Here is a 25,672-nt window from a genome sequence, read left to right as displayed (position 1 = left end):
TACGGAAAGTGTGGACCTCAGGCCGGATTGATGACTATGGCATTACATTTTGGAAAGCTCCGCAGAACTCTTGCCTGTAAGAATCGTCTGTTAGGCTACAATCATCTTCAGTGAAGAGGGATTTGAAACTTTTGCTAGTTGGTGTAGCCTACCCATACTCACTGTAACCTAGAATTAAGTGTTTACGCAACGGGTACAAACGATAACGTAAAACAACGAGGCAGTTTCGTAACAATTAATAGAGTGTCATCTATGGTATTTTGATCCTGAAAAGTTACGGATAGCTTTATAATACCAACTAGATCATATAAGATACTGTTTCAAGTTTTCATCCGTCACGATGTCTACGATTGATAAGGATAACGTTCAACTGGCTGCAAAGTCAATTTAGTCTCTTCTTTCGGTATTATCGATAGCTCGTGATGAGCTGATAAAAAATATATCATAGTAGTTTCTTCATAATTAATAGTGTCATTTATGGTATTTTGATCCTGAAAAGTTACAGATAGCTTTATAATACCAACTGAATTATAAAAGATATTGTTCTAAGCTTTCATCCGTCACGATGTCTAAGATTGAAAAGCATAAAGTTCAACTGGCTGCAAAGTCAATTTAGTCTCTTTTTTCTATATTCTTTTGTTATTGTTGTTTTTTCAACGCTGAGGAATAGCCTTTGATCACGTGATTACTGATCGCGTTCTTCTTTGAACATAACGTTTTAAAAGCTTCGATAGGCTGACAACTTCAGCAAACGCTGAAGTTGAACGCTGAAAACCAAAGTGTTGCTATCGCAACACTTTATTCGGCGAAGCCGGACAAAGGTTGCCGCAACACTTCACGTTGCTCAGGCAACGTAGGTCTAGTTTCTGTTCATTTTGAGTTTCATTTATTCTTTAATAGTTATTTCAGGTCATTTTGAGTTTGATTTTAAGAGGTATTCGTATCGGCTGATCTTAAGTATGATATTGCCTTTACTATTTTTTGAAAAACTTCTCTTTCGAAAAGTGTTTTTTTCTTATTAATTTTTGTCTTTTTGATTGCAAAAAGTTCAAAATTTAAAAAAAATTCTTATTTCAAAATAAAATTTTGTTTGAACATCAAAGGCCGTGATTAAGTGAACTGATGGAACTCGAAAATCCCATGTTAAATTGAAAATTTGTACTTAAAAAGTACTCAAGCGTTCATTGGCGGAAGATGCCGCTTTTAATATCAGGCCATAACTTCTTGAAGATGCTACAAAATGTTTGCAAGGATTTTGCTCTATTTCATCTAATTGCTTAGAAATCATAGAAAATGTCTAGGTCTTTTTCACAAGTGTACTCTATAAAGGATATTGCTTTTAGAACAAAATTGGTACTATCATGAGCAGAAGACAACAACCTGTAAGATGATTGGAACCATTTTTCGATTTATTTTCCTGTTTTCTAACAGTCCCCTAAAATATTTTCAGCTACCTGAAATATTTTCAGCTACAAGTCGGTTGCCAGAAAGAATCGTTTCAGATCGCCGATAATACCCCCCAGAGACCAAAATGACAAGCTGGTATAATCAGCTGCTTGTTAATGGAGTGTGAAATTTTCATAAATTATTTCAAGGCAATGAAGAAGCCTAGAAATGAGAAATAGTCAGGAGCCTTCAGTAAAGTTGTGCACACAAAGCCGAAATCATGGGGAAAATTAAATCAAAGCGAGGTATACATCGCAAGTGTTACCAAACATAGACAACGCCTTTGTAAAAAGTATTTGGAGCTTGGTAGATACAAATATCCAAAATACCTAATAATGCGGTACGCAGAAGAACTAGACAAGTCAAGAGATTTAGGTCAAGCGACAAACCTTGAGGCGGAGCAGAACCCTGTAGCTTCCTCCCCATTGCCCTACCGGATCGTGACTGGTGGTAGAAACTTGGATTGCGACGAATTGAAGGATTGCCGAGGGATTTTTGATCCTGCATTTTTTGTGCGCAATCTAGAGACTAAGGTTTGGAAGCACAGGTGAGGAGGAAACAACCCCTAAAAGTCATAGAACCTTAACGAAATTTACACCACGAGGTTCAACGTATCATAAAATCCTACTGTAAAAGTTTAAAGCTCCTTTCTACAATTAAACAACAACAAAAAAACAAGTTTTTTTAAGTGAAAATAAGGAGCGATATTAAAACTTAAAACAATCAGAAATTACTCTATATATGAAAGGGGCTTTTCCTCTTCAACGCCCCACTCTTTACACTAAAGTTTTTTACTGTTTTAAAATGTAGAGTTAAGAGAAAGAGTTAAACTTTAGCGTAAAGAGCGAGGCGTTGAGGAGGAAAATCCCCTTTCATATACGGAGTAATTTCTGTTCGTTTTAAGTTTTAATGTCGCTCCTTACTTTCATTTAAAAAAACTTGTTTTTCTTTGTTTAATTTCTGGACGTTTTTGAATTAATGCATAGTTTGATCTTGGCTCTCCGCATATAAATAATTAAAACGGAATTTGCATATTAATTTTTTGGGGCTAAATGGCTTTTTCATAGTTTTAATCGGAAGATTTTGAGAAAAAAGGAGCGAGGGAAGAGGCCTAGTTGCCTTCAAATTTTTTGATTACTTAAAAAGGCAACTATAACTTATAATTTTTACGAACGTTTTTGTAAGTAAAAAATATACGTAACTTACGAATTAAATTTCGTAGCGAGCTTCAATATTCGTATGTTTTTATTGCGTATATGAGGGGGCGCACCCCTCGTCGATACCTCGCTCTTGAAATTAAAGCTTAAATTTTATCCCAATTCTTTAAGAATGACCTCTGAATCACAAAGGCCGTAGAATAAAGTTTTAATGCTGCTTCTCACTTTCAGTAGAAAAAAACTTTTCATATTTATTTTTTCATTGTTTTTTTTTAAATAATGCTAGAAAATCCGGCGCCCCCTCCATTGAAAGTCTCTTCCCCCATGAGAAGTTCCTCCATGGAAAAATCTTCCCCTGTAACCCTCCCCCCTCAAATACCCCCCCCCCAAAAAAAAATCCCCCTCAAAACGTCTGTACACTTCCTAGTAACCATTACTATATGGTTACTTACTATGGTTACATTACTATATGTTTGACACAGGTCAAAGTTTGTAACTTGTAGCCCCTCTCATGGGGACGACGGGGGAGTAAGTTGTCCCCAAAGACATAGTTATTGGGTTTTTCGACTATGGTGAACAAAATGGCAGAATTTTGATCCGGTGACTTTGGGGAAAAATGAGCGTGGGAGGGGGCCTAGGTGCCCTCCAATTTTTTGGTCACTTAAAAAGGGCACTAGAAATTTTCATTTCCGTTAGAATGAGCCCTTCCGCGACATTATAGGACCACTGAGTCGATACGATCACCCCTGGGGAAAAAAAAAATAAACACGCATCCGTGATTTGTCTTCTGGCAAAAAATGCGAGATTCCACATTTTTGTAGATTGGGGCTTGAAACTTCTACAACAAGGTTCTCTGATAAGCTGAATCTAATGGTGTGATTTTAGTTAAGATCGTATGACTTTTAGGGGGTGTTTCCCCTTATTTTCTAAAATGAGGCAAATTTTTTCAGGCTCGTAGCTTTTGATGGGAAAGACTAATCTTGATTAAACTTATATATTTAAAATCAGCACTAAAATGCCATTCATTTGATATAGCGATTGGTATCAAAATTCCATTTTTTAGAGTTTTAGTTACTATTGAGCCTGGTCGCTCCTTACTAAAGTTCGTTACCACGAACTGTTTGAAAATATGGAATTTTGTATTTTTGTCAGAAGGCAGATCATGGATGCGTGTTTATTTGTTTGTTTTTTTTCCAGGGGTGATCGTATCGACCAAGTGGTCATAGAATGTTGCGAGAGGATTCATTCTAACGGAAACGAAAAGTTCTAGTGCCCTTTTTAAGTGACCAAAAAAATCGGAGGGCACCTAGGCCCCCGTCCCACGCTAATTATTTTCCCAAAGTCACCGGATCAAAATTCTGAGATAGCCATTTTATTCAGCGTATTCGAAAATCCTTATAACTATCCCTTTTGGGATGACCTACTCCCCCACAGTCCCCGTGGGAGGGGCTACAAGTTACAAACACTGACCAGTGCTTACATACAGTAATGGTTATTGGAAAGTGTACAGACGTTTTCTGAGCGTTATCATTTGGTTGGGGGCAGGGTTGAGAAGAGGGGGATATGTTAGGGGAACTTTTCATGGAGGAATTTGTCATGGGGGAAGAAAATTTCCATGAAGGGAGCGCAGGATTTTCTAGCATTATTTAAAAAAACAATGAAAAAATAAATATGACAAAGTTTTTCAACTGAAAGGAACAGAATATTCCTGTTATTATTTTCCTGTAAATATTAATTCCTTATATTCCGTAATAATTTCTGTTAAAAGGAACAGAAATTATTACGCATATGAGGGGCTCACCTCCTCCTAATACCTCACTCTTTACGCTCAAGGATTTTTAGAAGTTTCAACTACTACTACCACTAATACTATGATACTAGTCAATTAAGGTTAAGCGTATGGAGGTGAAAATTTGACAGAATTTTGAGGGGGAATTTGAACTAAATCAAAACTCACTATGTGCATACAGATTGTCAAAAAGGTGCATCTGAAAGATGGATTTGGGTGTTAAGTTGGAACTTTTGGAGAATACTTTAAGGAAAGATCAATTGGTAGAAAAGTAAAACATGCATGCCACTACTAATACTACTACACTGCTACTTTTAATAATACCACTACTGCAACTAAACTACTCCAACTACAACTTCAATTGCAGCAACTTGTAAGGCTTAGAGTATTAAGATGAAAAAGGCATGAAAAAGAGGTTAAAAGTGTACATCAGCAATATTTTTGGAACGGCTTAACGTGCCAAGGTGAAACTTCCGGGGCATTATGAAAGGGATGTTCAACTTATCAAAATGTAAGATGCACATGCTCTACCGCTATGAATACTGCAGCCACTACTACTGCTAGTACAATACTAACACTGCAACTACTTCTCCTTCCCCTTCCCCTGCCGCAACTACGGTGTCAATAGTAGCATTAAGGATAAGTCTATGAAGGTAAAATTTGAGAGAATATTGATGGCAAATTCGAACTGACAAACACTTTGTCCATTTAGTTTTTCAAAAGAGCATATTTTAAGAATTGATTTTTGTATTAAGCCGGAACGTCGTGTGTTCAAGAGGATGTTGAAATATGTGCATACTGTTGCTAATGCTATTATTGCTGCTACACAAGCTAATGTAAGGTAATTAGGTAGATGCTGGACTAAATAAAAAAAAATTATAATCATGGAGATTGTCAAAAGAGTGGTAAAGTAATATCACACTAACGGCTTGCTTTATTAAGTTAAACCATTCAGGGTAAGTTGTGGTGGATTTTGAACTAGCCAGAAGACACTATGTGTATACTTTTAATACTACTTCTACGGTTACTGTTACTAATGACAATAAGAGCAATAAGTTGAAACTTTTCTGGAACGTTTAGGGGGAGTTTCAATTAAACGAAAAAATTATATACACACAATTATTAAAAGGGTATACAAAAATATCATAGGCAGTGCTGCTCTATCATAACTAGTAATATCATTGATATTTTAAAGGAGCTAATTTGATTGGCAAATAAAAATTCTAGTGCCCTTTTTAAGAGTCAAAATTGATTGGAGGGCAATCAGCCCTACAATTCTTTTTCCCTGAAAAATACTATGTCAATATAAAACGATCGGAAATTAATTTAAAAAAAACTTTTTCCACGAAATAAATTTTTCAAAGAAACGTAAAGAAACCCAATAAACCACAAAATTGGGAAAAGAGAGTCAAATAATCCACCAACAGCAAAATTACCACAAATAAGCATCAATAAATAAATGAAGCCCAAAACGAACATAAATTACAATAAATAACAAAGTCAAACTCAAGACAAGCAGAAATTAATATGATTAGGGCTTACAGCCCCCAAGCCTTATCAAGGCCAGAAGACAATTTGCACTTTACTCAAAAAACTAAGTGTTTTCACTTTTATAACTTTAATAAATAAAAAAATTATTGAGATTTTAAGGATTGAATATGAGCAAATGTGTATTAAACTGATAACGCAAATTCATCTGTATTTTTTCAGTAAAGTGCAAATTATGTTCTGGCCTTGAGAGGGCATAGGAGATGTTAGCCCTGATCATGTTAATTTCTTCTCGCTTTGAATTTGACTCTAATATTTATGGTAATTCGACAATTTTAATTATGGGAAGGGTGAGGGAGACAGATAAAAAAACTAATTTGGGTGACAGAATTCCGAGTTTTTTAACCTCAAACGTAGGCTGATCGAAGAGGATTCTCTGGATTTTTTTTATTTCATGGAAGTCGGGAACTTATGGACGACCCACAGCCAAAAGCAGAGGAGCGTTTATGCAGTATTTTGATGCTTCAGACCTCAGTGGGATTGCCAAATTGGAAATAACCTACTGTTTGAAATGCCACATTAAAGAAAACACTAAACCAATTCCTTACAGAACAAAATATTGCTAAAGATTCCACTTATGAAAATAAGTAGTACATCCAGAAAAAAAATACATATTAAAACAGTTATCAAACAAAGTGAACGTATATTGCGCACCACATTTCTAACTTTTAGTACTCCCTGATGGACTGTTTCCCTTGATGGACTCCTCGCATTTGTAAGGAAACGAAGGACTGCGGTCCCAATCCAACTACAAATGGACCTTAATTCTATTTAAATGAAAATTCTTAAGAACTCAAATGAATTCTCATTTAGTCATTCATTTCCATTAACCTTGAATAAATAAGATTCAGCTCGATCAAAAAAGATGACCTGTTCGACCAAATATAGTCCGCTAAACGGGATCAAAAAAGCAAGGAAAAGACTTCTTTGATAAAAGACTCATACCCCATCGTGATTTCAATTTTAATAGAAAATTGAAAAATCATTCCGATCAGAACCCCCCCCCCCCATATAGTGAAATTTCAATTAATGCAGAACAAGTAAACTTCATTTTATAAATCACATGCAGTTTCCAATATTCATTAGAAACCCCTCCCTCCTCTTTGGCCATCTCAAATTTGAATCCTCCGGAAGTAATACACAATTGAAACCGAATCTTTGTGCTCCCTTCGAGTAAAATCTCGCTTGTTAAAATCTGTAAAAGCGGGTAAATTACACTAAAAATCTAGGTAACCCAGGGAAGGGGTAGGTAAGATGACCCTTTTCCTGTACAGATATTTTGGGGTGAATAACTAAGTGGTATCCCCAGTAGGGGGTACTCCTAAAGTAGTGCATGTTTCTGAAATTTTCAAGCAGCCTCTGGAATTTGCACCATTTTAGCATATAGCTTTATACGTTTTTTACCTCAAAAAGGGCGTGCCCAACCATTCCATAGAAAATGTCCATACTTACAGAATAAATGTGTTCTTACCCTACGGATCGGAAAACTAGGGGTGACAAAATTACAAGTCCTCCAATTTTTCATGTTAGTTTTCATATAGTCTGTTAGTAGGTTCAGCTTAGTAGAAACACTTATTTTCAGCTTTCAGAAAACATCTATTTTCTTTTGAAAAAGAGCAATAGTGAATAACTACCAATCTCTTCATAAATTATATATGATTGAACTTATTTTGCTGCTCTAAAAATGAATCATTGCACGAAAACAGAACATTCAGTAACTTCTAAGAGCTGATGAAACAAATAAGTTGAAGACGTAGGTAGAAAAAAATGTAAAAAAACCTCAGCTGGGTGCACAACATTTTGATAATTTGTAGATTGACATGACCATTAACAAAAAAAAAATTAAAGACTGAATGGTCATTTTAAAAATCTAAGAACAAAAGCTTCTTTTGATAGGAAAAAATCAAACGTTTACAAAAGAAAATCTAGAAAAAAACCATCAAATATAGAAAAAAAATATAATAAATCCCCAAAATAAAAAAAAACACCTAATTTGGTGATATTTTACCATTGATGACAACCTTGAACATGACTGATATACGGGCTACTTGAGGATATAAAAATTTATGGTTGAAGTGAGACAATAATTCAGTAACTAACTAAAACTCTGCGTTTCTTACCTCAGCAAAAAGCTGACTGATCTCTGGAGATGTAATGAAGTCTCCATTCTTTCCAAAAACATTATTATTTATATAATACCCATCAGTCGGATTTGTCAGCACTTCCTTCATGTAATCCGCGACTGTGATCGGCCCAGTTGCTAGAATGCGTGCCTTTAGCTGACGATAAAGCGACGATGATTCTGAGAGCTTCTGAATGCACAATCTCCGTAAACTTGACCTCGTCAGCTGTTGAAGGTAAAAGACTCCAGAGATGAACACTGCAAAAAGAACATTCTGAAAAAATGTATTGGCTAGAAACTTCGTCAAATAATAATTGGAAACTGAAGAGAAAGACTTAATTGGTATTTTAACTTGACCTAAAATTGTCTCTTTAACTTAATCCAATGTTAAGATATCATTATTAAGTTAAATCAAAAGATGAAACAAATACTTATTCTAGAACCAAAACGGGTGTATCTCAACAAGACACAATTGAAAAGCGCAGGATGAAATACAAGCTACTACCACCGGAAATAATAGTTTTGAATCTACATAAAGTTCCATTTGCTTAAACCTCATCAGCTGTTAAAGACAAAAACCTGTAAAACTTAGCACTCCAAAGAAAATTAAACAATATGGAAAAATTTCTTTTTATCTAGACTGAAATATGAATCGTCAAAAATTTTAGTCAAATACAATAGAAAATTGAAAAAAAAAAATCAATTGACACTTTAACATGATCTATTATTTTTATTGACGATCAGCTATTACAGCACCAGAACGGGTATAGCACAAAAATCAATTGAAAAAGCATAATGTACGAACTTAAATACATTCTAAGGCCACATTGGCTGTACATCACGTATGGAAAAAAGAAAACAAATAGTAAATGAAAAATAAGATGAAATAGCCAAGAGAAACGAGGGTAGTGTCTAAACAAGCTAAATCTACTGCTAAGCAAAGAATCCTTGCGCAATCCAATTGGTAAATGGTCTTCAATTTAATCTGTTTTGTTTGATTCAGTGTGCATTTGTCTCTTGTGAAGTTTACTTCAAAAGGTTATATTTTTTTTTCTTAGCACTGAGAACAACTTGGCCGAGGTCTTTGTCGAAATATCTGCTTATTTTCACTTTATATTGTACCACTGGATAACATTACTTTTCTCAGCTATTTGATTTTACTTTCTATTTATCATTTTCTTTTCCTCTTTGTTTCATACGTAATGCCGAGCTACCAGTACCATTTTTGTAGGTATAACAATCTAATTATAACAAATACGATGTTTGGTTATAAAATGGCCCATAAGTTAACATCGTTTTCACGTGATGGTAAGACAGCAAACCTTATTATGTCATGTAAACCGAGAATGGCAGGATCAATACAAGATACTAGGGCATACTCACTATATTCATGCCTACCAATATTATGCTACTGTGGCGAGATAATCCATAGTAGAAAAATTAGCAAAGAAGATGTTTTTCAGAAGAGGTGTTTCCGCAAGGTCCCCAGTCTTACAGGTACCCCGAAAGGATTGAGGCAGTCCTTTGCAGAGGAGTTAATCCATAAATATGGATTTTGCGCCCTGCCATAGTTGTTCTAATATAGAGGATCCTTCCACGAAGGTGCTCTGCGTCATAGTGCAATCTAACCCATTACTGGAATAAGGTTTGTAAATCATGGGACGTGAGAACATGCCACTAGACATTGTTGAGCGTACATTTGAAGAGCCTTTTTCCTCTTCTGCCTGCATTTATAGCCCTGGGTGAGGGTGCCCCAGTTTCTCTTATGGACCCCCAGGGACAAGGTCCCCCTTCGTCCTATGGAGGTACCCTACACATCTGTAGGGCGTTCCATTATCGCTACCTAGGAAGATGCTGAGTGGCCTCGGGGGGACCCCTAAAGAATAGTAGACTCATAGAGCTTTTTTCTTTCTTTATCTTCTTTTTTCTTTTTATGATTATAATAAGGATAAAAGAAAGATACTCGGCTACCCGGAAACACACACCTTTTCAAAGATCGGTTTTATTCTTGATCAAATTTAGCGATTGGCTGGAAACATCTGCCAAATATATAGATTCCCTCGCTTTATCCCCAATCCCAGCGGACTCGCTTGAAAACAGTCTTTTCCTCAAATTTCTCATCCTCTCGCATACACTAATCAACCCGTTTAAAAATCAAGCAACAAAAGAATGAGCTTCCACAATCTATAAGTCAAATCCTCACTGTTTATATTATTAGAAGTTATAGGGCGTTCCGCGAAGAAAAAGAAGATTTCGAAAACTAATTTCTAAAACAATTTTTTCTATAAGAATAATCTGTCTTTATTATTGACAAAAGATAAGATAGTTATTTCAAAAAAGAAGACTTAGTTGAAAAAAAGCAATAATTTTGATCACATAATACCAATATATAGACCCTCATATTCCAGACTGCAAGCAATTACACAGTTAGGGAAGAGTTTATGAGTGAGGAGGAGGAAAAGCCTCCTCAATATGCAAATCAGCTGAAAATATCCACTTGGTTTTTGCAAAACGGATATAAAGACGTTTTCCGTAGTTGTACCCTTCTTCTTAACGACAGATGAGTTACACCTGCTGATTCCAAAGTCTGACTCGCCCCTGTGAAATTTTTGCTCAACCTGTAAAAACGAAACAAAAATGCATGTAAAAAAGGTCTTGATGCATTTTTTGAGTTTTTTGTAACCCTACTCCCTTAAAAAAAAAAAAAAAAAAATCCTGGATGCGCCCTTGAGTTACACTGAACCCGATATTACGTAAATAGACAAAAATTTAATTAAAGTCAATATCTTAAGACTTAAACCACTCTAACAAAAAACAATAATAGAAAACGCACTAACGAATGAGATTGTTCCCATAGGTTAATTTTCATATACAAGTAACAATCAAAATATATACTAAATCTATAACAGGCAATTAGAAAGCATTACAAATCTTGCTTATCACCAACTATTAGGATGGATCAAAGAAAAGATATCTACAATCTAAACATTTCTATTAACTATAAGATTAGCCAATAAAAAATATAAAAAATAAAAAATAATTACTGGAGATCTCTATTTCGCCACAGATTAAAATTTCATTTTATATTTAGAAATATACTGAGTCTCATCTATAATTTTTAGTATCGTATCTACAAATAAGTGTTATTGGGTCTAAAAACCAATCAAACATAAATTTCTTAGATTCAATAATTGAATCATTGAAATAAGGGGTAATTTGAATAATGTTTTATGTTACTACGAAAGGTAAACAAATAAATAACAGTGGTTGTCAGATGTATTAGAAAAATGGCAACATTTTCACACAAGATACATAAGCAAATTTCTACTTATAAGAAAATATTCTTATATACCAGATACATTTTTCAAGAGTCATCCATTTTTATGGCACTTGGTATTAACCAAGTGACATATAGCAATCACAAATTCTGTCGGTCTGTCTGTCGGTCTGTCGGTCCCGGTTTTGCTACTTTAGGCACTTCCAGGTAAGCTAGGACGATGAAATTTGGCCGGCATATCAGGGACTCGACCAGGTTAAATTAGAAATAGTCGTTTTCCCGATTTGACCATGTGGGGGGGAGTGGGGGGCCCGTTAATTCGGAAAAAGAGAAAATTGAAGTATTTTTAACTTACGAACGGTTGATCAGATCTCAATGAAATTTGATGTTTGGAAGAATATCATGTCTCAAAGCTATTATTTGAATCCCGACCGGATCTGGTGACATTGGGGGGAGCTGGGAGGGGGAAACCTAAAATCTTGGAAAACACTTAGTGTGGAGGGATTGGGATGAAACTTGATGGGAAAAATAAGCACAAGTCCTAGATACATGATTGACATAACCGGAATCGATCCGCTCTCTTTGGGGTAGTTCGGGGGGGGGGGGGTAATTCTGAAAAATTAGAAAAAATGAGGTATTTTTAACTTACAAACGGGTGATCGGATCTCAATGAAATTTGATATTTAGAAGTATATCGGGTCTTAGAGCTCTTATTTTAAATCCCGACCGAATTTGGTGACATCGGGGGGGGGGAGTTGGGAGGGGGAAATCTAAAACTTGGAAAACACTTGGAGTGGAGGGATCGGGATGAAATTTGGTGGGAAAAATAAACACAAGTCCTAGATACATGATTGACATAACCGGAAAGGATCCGCTCTCTTTGGGGTAGTTGGGAGGGGGGGTTAATTCTGAAAAATTAGAAAAAATGAGGTATTTTTAACTTACGAACGGGTGATCGGATCTCAATGAAATTTGATATTTAGAAGGATATTGTGTCTCAAAGCTCTTATTTTAAATCCCGACCGGATCTGGTGACATTGGGGGGATTTTGGGGTGGGGGAACCTAAAGTCATGGAAAACGCTTAGATTGGAGGGATCATGATGAAACTTGGTGGGAAAAATAAGCAGAAGTCTTACATACGTGATTTACATAATTGGAACGGATCCGCTCTATTGGTGGGGGGGTTAATTCTGAAAAATTAATTCTGAAAGAGTGATCAGATCTTCATAAAACTTCATATTTAGAAGGACCTCGTGACCTAGATCTCCTATTTTAAATCTCAACCGGATCAAGCGTAATTGGGGGGGGCAGTTGGGGGGACCGGAAATCGTAGAAAATACTTAAAGCGGTGAGATCAGGATGAAACTGGATGGGAAGAATAGAAACCTGTTTAAGATAAGTCACTGACATAACCGGACCGGATCTGCTCTCTTTGGTGGAGTTTTTTTTTTTGGGGGGGGGGGGGTAATTTTGAAAATTGAGGTATTTGTAACTTACGAAAGGGTGACCAGATCTTAATGAAATTTGATATTTAGAAGGATTTTGTGCTTTAAATCTCTAATTTTAAATTCCGACCAGATCCTGTGATATTGGGGGGAGTTGGAGGGGGAAACCGGAATTCTTGGAAAACGTGAAAATTGGGGTATTTTTATCTTACGAATAGGTGTTCGGATCTTAATGAAATTTAATATTTAGTAGGACATCGTGACTCAGAGCTCTTATTTTAAATCCTGACCGGCATTAAGCCTCTTATTTTCCTTTTTAAATCAATCTATTGATTCATAGAATTTTGTTAGAGCTCATACCATATGAGCTCTTGGCTCTTAGCTCTTCTTTCCTCGTCACAAGTGCCATATGAGCTCTTAGCTCTTGTTAGTTTTTGAAAAGATGCGTACCTATATACCTTCCCGTTTTGGCTGTAAAAAGGACTCCTGCGCCGAAACTAAATTAATGATTGCTTAACCCCAAGAAACACTTAACCCTAATTGTTAAAATGCTTTTAGTTTTGCAATCCCCCCCCCCCGCACAGAAACAGCTAATATAGACCTTAGTTCCTTACATCGGAATATTGAAGACAAATAGGAAATTTCTCCTGGAGTACACTTTCTACGGAATAGAAAAAATCCTTAAAAAAAAGCAGACAGCAAAATATGAATTTTACGGTTAGTAGCTCTTAGACACAGAAGATCAGCCAAAATGAATTTTATGGTTTTAGTTCAGCCGTAAGGCATGTGCTAGAGCCAGATTTGCAATGTAAATCGTGTAAGGAGAAATGTTTTGCCAACCAAAAATATACAGTAAGCTTTTCGTTACGAAGAATCATAGCAATCGACGTTGGATGCAGGTACACTGAAGTCCCGCTAAACTTGGGCTTTTACTAAAACCCTTACTTTAGATATGAAAAGTGTCTTCAACTACCTTTTAGATCCCCACCCCAAACTTAGGGATTAGATTAGCAAAACTAAATTTTATTAGACTTATTTAAAAGCGTTCGCAGGGGCTTTAGTATAACTCTGGTCCTAAATAAAGAAATTATCTTCATAAGTTCTCCAACTTTTTAGAATTTTTTTTTAATGATCACTTTTACGAAAACATATTGTTTTATCCTCTGATAAGAACAGGTTTTTCTCTCAAGAAAAATGCCAAGAATCTTTCACTTTCTACACAGTGTTTTCCAAAATAATGTTGTTAAGCGAAAAAATGATCTTGTTTTGAAATTGTCAACTTATTCAAGTTATTTTTTTTCAGATGATCCTTCAAAGCAGTATAATCCAGATAATTCAATCAGGATTCTTAATAATGATCTGAAGTTGCCTGCTCCCTTTTGAGTAGTTTCATCAAACAGTTCATGGTAACGAACTGTAGTAAGGAGCGACCCGGCTCAATAGTAACCAAAAGTCTAAAAAATGGAATTTTGGTACCAATAGCTACATCAAAAGAATTGCATTTTAATGCTGATTTTAAATATAAGTTTAGTCTTACCCATCAAAAGTTACGAGCCTGAGAAAATTTGCGTTATTTCAGAAAATAGGGGGAAACACCCCCTAAAAGTAATAGAATTTTATATTTTTTGCCAGAAGGCAGATCACGGATGCGTGTTTATTTGTTTATTTGTTTTTTTGTTTTTTGTTTTTTTTCCAGGGGTGACCGTATCGACCCAGTTTTCCTAGAATGTTGCAAGAGGGCTCATTGTAACGGAAGTGAAAAGTTCTAGTGCCCTTTTTAAGTGACCAAAAAAATTGGAGGGCACCTAGGCCCCCTCCCACGCTAATTATTTTCCCAAAGTAAACGGATCAAAATTCTGAGATAGCCATTTTATTCAGCGTAGTCAAAAACCTTATAACTATGTTTTTGGGGACGACTTACTCCCCCACAGACCCCGTGGGAGGGGTTACAAGTTCAAAACTTTGACCTGTGCTTACATATAGTAATGGTTATTGGGAAGTGTACAGGCGTTTTCAGGAGGATTTTTTGGTCGGAGGCAGGGGTTGAGAAGAGGGGAATATGCTGGGGGAACTTTCCATCGAGGAATTTGTCATGGGGGAAGAAAATTTCCATGAAGGGAGCGCAGGATTTACTAGCATTACTTAAAAAAAAAAACAATGAAAAAGTTTTTTTCAGCTGGAAGTAAGCAGCAGCATTAAAACTTAAAACGAACAGAAATTATTACCCATATGAGGGGCTCACCTCCTCCTAATATCACGCTCTTTACGCCAAAGCATTTTTAGTAATTTCAACTATTTATTCTACGGCTTTTGTGATTCAGGGGTCATTCTTAATGAATTGGGACAAAATTTAAGCTTTAGTGTAAAGAGCGAGGTACCGACGAGGGGGCGAATACCCTCATATATGTAATAAAAACATGATAATACAAAAGTTCTTTACGTAAGCTAACTTATAAGTTACGTAAATCTTTTACAAATAAAAAGATTCGTAAAAAATTAAAAGTTTTAGTTGTCTTTTTAATTAACCAAAAAATCGGAGGGCAACTAGGCTTCCTCCCCCGCTCTTTTTTTCTCAAAATCATTCGATCAAAATTATGAGAAAGCCATTTAGCCAAAACAAATAAATATACAAATTTTGTTTTAATTATTCATCTGCGGAGAGCCAAAATCAAAACTTGCATTGATTCAAAAACGTTCAGAAATTAAGTAAAAAAAACAAGTTTTTTAAATGAAAGTAAGGAGCTACATTAAAACTTAAAACGAACAGAAATTACTCCGTATATGAAAGGGGCTTTTCCTTCTCAACGCCCTGCTCTTTACGCTAAAGTTTTTTACTGTTTTAAAATGTAGAGTTAAGAGAAAGAGTCAAACTTTAGCGTAAAGAGCGGGGCGTTGAGAAGGAAAAGCCCCTTTCATATACGGAGTAATTTCTGTTCGTTTTAAGTTTTAATGTCGCTCCTTACTTTCATTTAAAAAACTTGTTTTTTTTATTTAATTAATCTGTAAGGTTCCCAAGTCTTTGTGTCCACATAATCCTGACCTTTTTCTGGCAAGGAAAATGACTATAGACACTATCAGTTTAACATTTTCTCTGTTCCATATTGTTTGAAGCATATGTCCTCTGTTAAACGGTAGCAAGATTTCGTTTTTTAAAGTTCTGGTATTATTGAGCCGGATCGCTTCTTACTTACAGTTCGTTATCACGAACTATTTGAAAAGTGAAACACGAGGTTCGTTCAATTAGAATAAGATAGCCTTTTGAACATTCTTAATAACGTTAGCGTGAAGAGTGAGGTATTGTGGAGGGGGTATCCTCTCCATATCGTAATAATTTCTATTCGTTTAGGTTTTATTCTTGATCCTTACTTTCCGTTGAAAAACCTGCTTTTTTTGTTTAATCATTCAAAGGCACAAACAATTATTTATAGGGAAAAACATTGAAATACCGCTGATTTTGAATAGCCAAAAATAGCCACAGTTTATTTTTCTTTATCCGGAGGCTGAGCCCGTATAATTTCAAATCTAGATTTTTGTGGTAGCCATTCATTACGTCGAAGCTTGTTTTTATATTGTTCAATGTTTAGAAAAAAATTGCGTAAAATACTGTTTAATTGCAATTTTTGTAAGAGAGCTTTGGCAAATGAAGAGTTGAATAATTTGAGCAAAAAATGATCGGATATATCGAAATAATTATTATTAAGTATAGAAATTACAACATTAATATACCACTTAATCAAATTATCCCCAATACCTCCAATTTAAAGCGCAACATCTCGTCGTAAAACTCATCTAATAACGCACTTGAAGCAAAACAGTGGTTAGCTTTGGATGCGTGAGCTAGACTCCTATAGGCAGTTAGGTTGCCTCTGCACAGTGGCGGATCCAGGTGGGGGGGCCTGACTTTGTGGTGGATTTGTGGTTGGGGCCGCTTGCTCTAGTTTGGGTGGGAACTACAATTATTTTTTTGTTATTGATTTTTAATAGTTGAGTTTTTAATAAGTTTTTAATTAATAAGACTGTTTCTTTTCAAACAGTTCGTGGTAACGACCGGCTCAAGGAGTAGGGAGCGACCCGGCTCAATTGTAAACGAAACTCTAAAAAAACGAAATTTCGATACTAAAAGATACGTCAAAAGAATTGGATTATTATGCTGATTTCAAATATATAAGTTTCATCAAATTTAGTCTTTGTCATCAAAAGTAACGAGCCTGAGAAAATTTGCCTTATTTTGGAAAATAGGGGGTAACACCCCCTAAAAGTCATAGAATCTTAACGAATATCACACTATCGCATTCAGCGTATCAGAGAACACTACTGTAAAAGTTTCAAGCTCCTATTTAAAAAAATGTGGAACTTCGTATTTTTTGCCCAAAGACCGATCACGGGTGCGTTTTTTTTTCAGGGGTCATTGTATCGACCGAGTGGTCCTAAAATGTTGCAAGAGGGCTCATTCTAACTGAAATGGAAAGTTCTAGTGACCTTTTTAAGTGACCAAAACAATTGAAGGGCACCTAGGCCCCCTCCCACGCTCATTTTTCTCCCAAAGTCAACGGATCAAAATTTTGAGATAGTCACTTTGTTCAGCATAATCGAAAACCATAATAACTGTGTCTTTGAGATGAATTACTCCCCCACAGTCCCCAGGGAAGGGGCTGCAAGTTACAAACTTTGACCAGTGTTTACATACAGTAATGCTTATTGGGAAGTGTACAGACGTTTATCAGGGGGATTATTTTTTTTTTTGGGGGGGGGGGTTGAGGGGAGGGGCTATGTGGGAGGATCTTTCCTTAGAGGAATATGTCATGGGAGAAGAGAAATTCAATGAAGGGGGGGCAGGATTTTCTAGCATTATTATAAAAAAAAAACAAAGAAAATATAAATATGAAAAAGTTTTTTTCAACCGAAAATAAGGAGCAGCATTAAAACTTAAAACGAACAGAGATTATTACGCATATGAGGGGTTCAACTCCTGCTAAATACCTCGCTCCTTACGCTAAAATATTTTTCGTAATTTCAAATATTTATTTTACGGCCTTTCTGATTCAGGGGTCATTCTAAAAAAGTTGGGACAAAATTTAAGCTTTAGTGTAAAGAGTGAGGTATTAGCAAAGGGATAAATCCCCTCATATACACAACAAAAATATAAGAATATAAAAGTTCACTACGTAAGTGAATTCTTAAGTTATGTATACTTTTTACTAATATAAGCGTTCGTTAAAAATTAAAAGTTATAATTGCCTTTTCAAGTAACCAAAAAATTGGAGGGCAACTAGGCCTCTCACCCACCCCTTTTTTCTCAAAATCGTCTGATCAAAACTACGAGAAAGCCATTTAGCCAAAAAAAGAATTAATATGCAAACTTCATTTTAATAATTTATGTGCAGAGAGCCAAAATCAAACATGCATTGATTCAAAAACATTCAGAAATTAAACAAAAAAAAACTAGTTTTTTTAACTGAAAGTGAGGACCGACATTAAAACTTAAAACGAACAAAAATAACTCCGTGTATGAAAGGAGCTGTTCCCTTCTCAACGCCCTCCTCTTTACGCTAAAGTTTTTTACTGTTTAATAAAGTAGAATTGAGAGAAAAAGTCAAAATTTAGCGTAAAGAGCTGGGCGTTGAAAAGGGAACAGTCCCTTTCATATACGGAGTAATTTCTGCTCGTTTTAAGTTTTAATGTTGCTCCTTACTTTCAGTTAAAAAACCTAGTTTTTTTTTTATTTAATTGCAGACAAGTTTAAGGTTTTAGTTACTTTGTGCGGTCTCTGTTATATTTTACTAATGTCGCATACTGCCAAAATGTATCTAATTCAATTTAGGTTTATCAAGAAAATCTGTCCGTATTACCCCAAACGCCAACTGGGAGATGAAAATCTTCATTTTGTAATAACAAGGAAGGGAAATCTAGAATCCTAACTACTTTAGGCTGTCGAAATGATATTTCAGGATTGTGCTGTCACAACGGAGATAAAAAGTAAAATATTTACTTCTTTTTACTGTAGAAATTTGTTTTTGAGTCTTGCTATAGCATTGAGGCGAAAAAATTGATATCATTATCTTTTTTGGCTGTCTGTTTTGATTTTTCGGGTTTGCTCTTTTTGCGAAGCGGGGTGGTTTTACAACATTGTTGTTTTTTTAGGGGATTTGTATGATAGAAAGTAAATATATGAGAAGTGCAAAAATTATTAATTTAAGTTTGGATTTTGATGAGGAAATGGTGGCCACTTTACTGCCTATTTTCATCTAACTAAAGCTCTGTATTATATGACATTTCACCTCCTCTGTTCATCCTAAACAGTGAATAAAGGCCAAACTCTTTAGAACTTTAATAAAAGTTCATTTACTTAAAACTAAGTATATGAGTCGAAATACTCCTTCCAAGGTCGAAGTAATCATTTAAGAAAAAGTAAATTTTCGAAAAATTGTTATAAAAGAAGCCAAATAACTATGTTTTTTATCTAGCTGGTATAGATGGGTCTCTGAGTTCTCAGATTGATTCAGTGGAATGGCATCGATTTTTTTTTTTAAACATTTAGTAATAAAATGTTGGTAAAAAGTGGAAATTCACACAACTTGAGTAAACCATGGAAACGGAATGCAACTGCAATATTACTTCAGAATTTCTCACCTTCTCAATACCAACCAGTCACGAAATATGGTTATGTTTTGTATAGGGGTTGCATATAGTTGTCCATAAAATTGTCTAAACTGTTATATATACCGCTGAGGATTTTTATACTTATGCGATCCAATCATATTTCCACGATTATTTGTTTATAAATAATTTTTTTTTACAGGACAATTCTCTTACTTAATGCTAAATCTGAGTAAAATTTCAAAATTTTATTTTTGTGCTCAACAGACTTATCGAGATTTAAACGTTTGGATTGAATATCTGAAAATCGCAAGATTAAAAAAATTGAAACTAAAATTGAACCTGGGAATTTAAATCACCAATCTATACCTATTAAATACAAAAACAACAAACACATAATTTTTTGTTTTTAAGGAGTATTTTGACACATATGCTTAGTTTGAAGCAAATACCTACATACATCCTTATTAGAGTTCATATTTTTCTGACGATTTGTGTGTTTATTCGAATATTTTAGGATGAATAGAAGAGGATATACTAACAAAGAGCTCTAAACTGACAGGATTCTAAACTGAGAAGACTAGCCATTATAAACATTTACCGAAATATTTAAGTAGACACCGACCGTGGAATGAATACATATGGCAGGAGAGGAAATAGAGAAATATACTTTTTCTTATAAAAGTGTGAATTCTATAATTTAAGCTAAATATATTGAACTTTAGGCGTTGAAAGATACGCCACGATGTTATGAAAGTTTAAATTTTGATAAGTAAATTTTTTAGATTTCGTCAAAGTTGACATTGTTTATTAAAACACTATTAAAGAAACAATGATTAGTTAATGCTTTATTGCCTATACTTAAAACTCTCGTTTGAATGTCTTCTATGCATTTCTATCTCTTCGTTCTGTTTTTCTTGTTACATTCCTAAGAGAACTAGTATTTAATATTTAAGATATCTTTTACGAATATACAAGTGGTATCTTTATCCTCATTTCCTACTCTTCATTACTATCACAGTTACTAAGCGATGCCACAAACTTAAGCGGCATGCTAAATTGTTTGACCAATACAAATTCTCACAAAGAGTGCATTATCCCAAAAGATGGTTTAAGATCTTTTTTTTGACAATAATAAGTTTAATTCACTCACTATAGTGGTATGAAGTGCAAAGGCCAAAAATTATGCAGAAAATATTAAATATCGTTTTTTTAGAGATGGTGAATAGCGTTTTATTTTATTTTATTTTTATGACGGGATGGTTTTTATAGCTTAATATTTTTTGGTTCAATATTTTTATACCATTTTAATTGCAACGAATTTATTAGAGCTTTAACCCTCACCACATTTTAGATTAAATTTACGACCATTTCCACTACCTACCTATGGCACATAATTGTCGATGTTCCCTTTAAAGTGCGGGTATTTCTTTGTTCGCAAGTTCATCCAAGCAACCTATTATGCGCCCTCCTAAAGAAAATCATGGATCCGCCCCTGCCTCTGCATCGCCTTTGTCAACATAGCGTTAATCAGTGATGCAAGGATAGAATGTTACTTAAATTATGCAAATAAGGTACAAAATTTTCCTGGGCTTCTGACTATAACTGAAGTCATAATCCAGTTAAACCCCAAACTCTTTTTTTTACAATTTTCTCTATTCCTGACTATCTCACCACAAACCCTTAGGGGCACATATAAAACAGACTAAACACGCAAATTTAAATCTCAGGGTCTTTTGAACTTTGCTTTTAACACTTTATTCTAGCATTGAATTAATAAGATTTACATGAAAAACGTGCTAGTTTGAAATCTACTGTTATCAATGTTCTATCGACAAAAAATTTAGTTTTTTAATTTATTTGATACAAGCAAGCTATTTAAATTGAGAAATTTGTCTAATATTAATTGAAGTAACGCTTTTAAATGGCAAAAATAATATGTGCAGATATCAGTTACCAGCTGCCTGGTTTAAGGTAGTACAACGAAAAAAGCTAAAAAGCGCCAAAGCCCAACTGTCTAAAAAAACAAAATGCACATAAGATATGAATTTTCAAAACCAATTGTTTTAAAAAAGTGGGTGAATTCTAAAAGTTTCATCTGACACTTCCTAAAAAAAAATTAACGTCCAAATGGCGTAACTGTGCATCCATAAGGCTTCACTTTTGCAATTTTTCATCCGTCTTTTTAGTACGTGACAAAAATAGCGTGCGTCTTGACTATGCTGACATCTATACATCTACTTTGTCGACTTACTTTTGCTTAGTAAAGAGACATTAGAGAAATTAGTTAACCTATTATAAATTCGAAGGTTTCTAAGACATCCGGGGTCATTTTCATTTTGGTTATAAGAAAATATATATACTACTCTCGCTACATTCATACATGAAAGAACTTACTTGTAAAGGTAGCGTTAAGTATCAGCGTAGTCCTTATCACAATAGGTTTAATTGTAATCATATATTAATGATTCACCTGACCTGATCATCTTCAGAACCTAGCTTTGGCTTATTGAAGTTCGTATTCTTGCAAATATTTTGTTGTGCCATATTAAGCATAAGAGGATGTTGTTTATTAGGTAGGCACAAACGATTTTTTTTTTAAATAAATCTAGATTAGTGCAGGGCCTAGTGGTACCCCACCCCCCCGCCAAATGAAGAATTGGTATTCCACGAAATACTTTAAGCCCGTTTTATGATCCCAAAAGTGATAGAAGTCATTGCAAGATAGAACAGTTATTAACTTAGTGATTAGACCACTGATTAAGATCAGCTAGAATGAAGACAGATGTATGCAAATAAATGACTGAAGAAGTAAGATCAGAGTTTTCAGGTTTTCATTAAAATCATTTTTTGTCAGAAAATATAGGCCTATGATCTTTGCACATTGGTTTAGAAAAAAATAGGGCTAATAGAAACTATCAAATTTGCAAATGTATGGAGTAGTAGGTCTCAAGAAGGAGACATGCTGAGACATAAAGAGAGATGTATCTAGATTTTTAGTTATCCATGATTGCATATGGTTATAGTCTTGTTTTAACAGTTCATCTCCCATCTCTAACAATTTCCTTAGGACATATGAGCTATCAAACTAAAGAAGAACAGTGAAATTTGCACTTTATAATAGCCTATCCAACATCAACAAAGCTGTTTCTAGGGGAGGCAACCAAGTCAGCCATCTCAGGCACTGCAGCTAGGGGAGAAAGGACTACAGTTCAAAGATTGGGAACTTTGATTAGAACTTTCACTTTGGCTTGTCTGTTTTTGCTTATATTTGATTTGGGAGGGGGATGCTGTAATAAATTTTTCTCTGGGCATCACCAATTCTAGGAACAACTCTGAGTATCATGTAAAACCTTTTGTATTTGGGCAAAATTTAATATAAGAAAATAGTTTTTCCTACTCAGAGTAAAGAGCAGCATCCAAAATTAAACAAGAGCCAATATGACACTTGTGACAAGGCTGGATAAGCCAAGAGCTCATATGGTATGAGCTCTAGCAAAATTCTAAGAATCAATAGATTGATTAAAAGGAAAATCAGAGGCTTAATGCCAGTTGGGATTTAAAATAAGAGCTCTGAGTCACAAGGTCCTTCTAAATATCAAAATTCATTAAGATCCAATTGCCCACTCATAAGTTATAAATACCTCGTTTTTTCTACTTTTTCCTCTCCCTTCAGCCCCCAGATGGTCTAATTGGGGAAAACGACTTTTTCAAGTCAATTTGTGCAGCTCCTGGACATGCCTACCAATTTCCATCATCCTAATGTCCAGAAGCACCAAACTCACCAAAGCACTGAACCCTATCACCTATTTGTAAGATAAAGACACATCAATTTCCACACTTTCCAAGAATTTTGGTTTCCCCCTCCAACTCCTGCCAATGTCACCAGATCTGGTTGGGATTTAAAATAAGAGCTCTAAAGCACAATATCCTTCTAATATCAAATTTTGTTAAGATCTAATCACCTGTTTGTAAGTTATAAATACCTTATTTTTTCTAATTTTTCCAAATTACTTCCTCCCCCCCAACTCCATCAAAGAGGGCCGAACCAGTCTGGTTCTGTCAGTCATGTATCTTGGACATGTTTTTATTCCTCCTACCAAGTTTCATCCTAATCTCTCCGCTTTAAGTATTTTCCAAGATTCCCCCCCCCCCCCAAATGATGCTGGATCCAGTTGGGATTTAGAATGAGAGATCTGACTTGCGAGGTCCTTCTAAATATGGAATTTCATTAAGGTACAATCACTCCTTTGTGAGTTAAAAATAACTCATTTTTTCTATTTTTTTCAGAATTAACCCCCCCCCAACTCCCCTATATAGAGCGGATCCATTCCAGTTATGTCAATCATGTATCTAGGACTTCTACTTATTTTTCCCACCAAGTTTCATCCTGATCCCTCCACTCTAAGCATTTTCCAAGATTTTAGGTCCCCCCCCAACTGCCTCATATGTCACCAGAGCAGATCCGTTCCGGTTATGTCAGTCATGTATCTTGGACTTGTTTTTATTCTTCCCACTAAGTTTCATCCTGATCTTTCTGCTTCAAGTGTTTTCCAAGATTTCCTGTCCCCCCCCCCAACCTCCTCCATTATGACTCCGGATCTGGTCAGGATTTAAAGCAAAAGATCTGAGTTACAAGATCGTTCTAAATATGAGATTTCATTAAGATCCAATCACTCTTTTGTAAGTTAAAAATATCTCATTTCTACTAATTTTTCAGAATTAACCCTCCCCCCCCAAAAAAAAAAAACAGAGCAGATCCCTTCCGGTTATGTCAATCACGTATCTAGAACTTCTGCTTATTTTTCCCACCAAGTTTCATCCTTATCCCTCCACTGTAAGCGTTTTCTAAGATTTTAGGTTCCTCCCTCCAACTCCCCCAATGTCACAGATCTGGTCAGGATTTAAAATAAGAGCTCTGAGATATGATATCCTTCCAAACATCAAATTTCATTAAGATCTCATCACCCATTCATAAGTTAAAAATACCTCATTTTTTCTATTTTTCCAAAGTAACTGGCCCCCACTCCCCCCCCCCCAGATGGTCAAATCGAAAAAACGACTATTTGTAATTTAATCTGGTCCGGTCGCTGATATGTCTGCTAAATTTCATCATCCTAGCTTACCTCGAAGTGCCTAAAGTAGCAAAACAGGGATGAACAGAATTTGCAATTGCTATATGTCACTTGGTTAATACCAAGTGCCATAAAAAGACAGAAATTTTTGCCCTATTTAGGGGGATTTCCCTCTCCTCAACACCTTTCTCTTTACGCCAAAGTTCTTCAGAACTTCAAAATAAAAGTTTCTTATTGTTCTAATTAAATGACAATTGTGTTTCAGGAGTCATTTTTAAAGAATAAGGCTAAAATTTAACCTCTAGTATAAAGAATAAAGTATTGAGGAGGGGGCAACCCACCTCATAGTTATAATAATTTCTCTTTGTTTCAAGTTTTAATGTTGCTCCTTACTTTGAGTTCAATTTTTTTTATTTAATTTCTGATCTTTTTTTAAGTAGCCTAGTGCCAGGAAATCTATCTCTACTGAACCCTATCCCCCCATTCCCATAGAATACCTCTGGAATATTCAATCCCAGCAAAAATTTACCCTGGACAATCAAACAGTTCATGGTAACAAACTGTAGTAAGAAGCAACCCGGCTCAATAGTAACCAAAACTCTAAAAAATGGAATTTTGATAACAATAGTAACATCAAAAGAATTGTATTTTAATGCTAATTTTAAATACATAAGTTTCATCAAGTTTAGTCTTACCCATCAAAAGTTACAAGCCTGAGAAAATTTGCCTTATTTTAGAAAAAGGGGGAAACACTACCTAAGAGCCATAGAATCTTAACAAAAATCACACCATCATATTCAGCGTATCAGAGAACCCTTCTGTAGAAGTATCAAGCTCCTATCTACACAGATGTGTTTATTGGTAATTTTTGCCAGAAGACTGATCACAGGTGCATGTTTATTTTTTGTTTTTTTCTTTTTCCCAGGGGTGATTGTATCGACCCAGTGGTCCTAGAATGTTGCAAGAGGGCTCGTTCTAACAGGAATCATGAGTTCTAGTGCCCTTTTTAAGTGACCAAAAAATCGGAGGGCAGCTAGGCCCCCTCTCACGCTAATTTTCTCTCCAATGTTACCGGATCAAAGTTCTGAGATATCCATTTTGTTCACCATAGTCGAAAAACCAAATAACTATGTCTTTGCGGACGACTTACTTCCAAATAGTTCCATGGGAGGGGCTACAAGTTACAAACTTTGACCAGTGCTTACATACAGTAAT

At 35.2% G+C, this 25,672-nt stretch overlaps 2 protein-coding genes across 4 annotated transcripts in view; one reads left to right on the top strand and one right to left on the bottom strand.

Annotated features, from left to right (window-relative positions):
- LOC136040721 (protein arginine methyltransferase NDUFAF7 homolog, mitochondrial-like) overlaps positions 1-8,298 on the bottom strand; it is a 65,192-nt gene extending 56,894 nt beyond the window's left edge. The window contains exon 1 of the mRNA XM_065725052.1: positions 8,061-8,298. Within this exon, the coding sequence (XP_065581124.1) occupies positions 8,061-8,171 (111 nt within the window). The 5' untranslated portion in view covers positions 8,172-8,298. The remainder of the gene's footprint in view (positions 1-8,060) is intronic.
- A 13,340-nt stretch (positions 8,299-21,638) lies between these two features.
- LOC136031171 (ero1-like protein) overlaps positions 21,639-25,672 on the top strand; it is a 79,055-nt gene continuing 75,021 nt past the window's right edge. Inside the window, exon 1 of one of the 3 annotated variants that reach the window (XM_065710546.1) lies at positions 21,639-21,787. The gene's annotated coding sequence lies outside the window, so the exon portion shown is untranslated. The other 2 variants (XM_065710551.1, XM_065710539.1) reach the window with 2 other exon arrangements.

Source organism: Artemia franciscana, chromosome 1, assembly GCF_032884065.1.
Source record: "Artemia franciscana chromosome 1, ASM3288406v1, whole genome shotgun sequence".
NCBI classification, from domain to species: domain Eukaryota; kingdom Metazoa; phylum Arthropoda; class Branchiopoda; order Anostraca; family Artemiidae; genus Artemia; species Artemia franciscana.
This window is presented reverse-complemented; position numbering and strand designations above follow the sequence as displayed.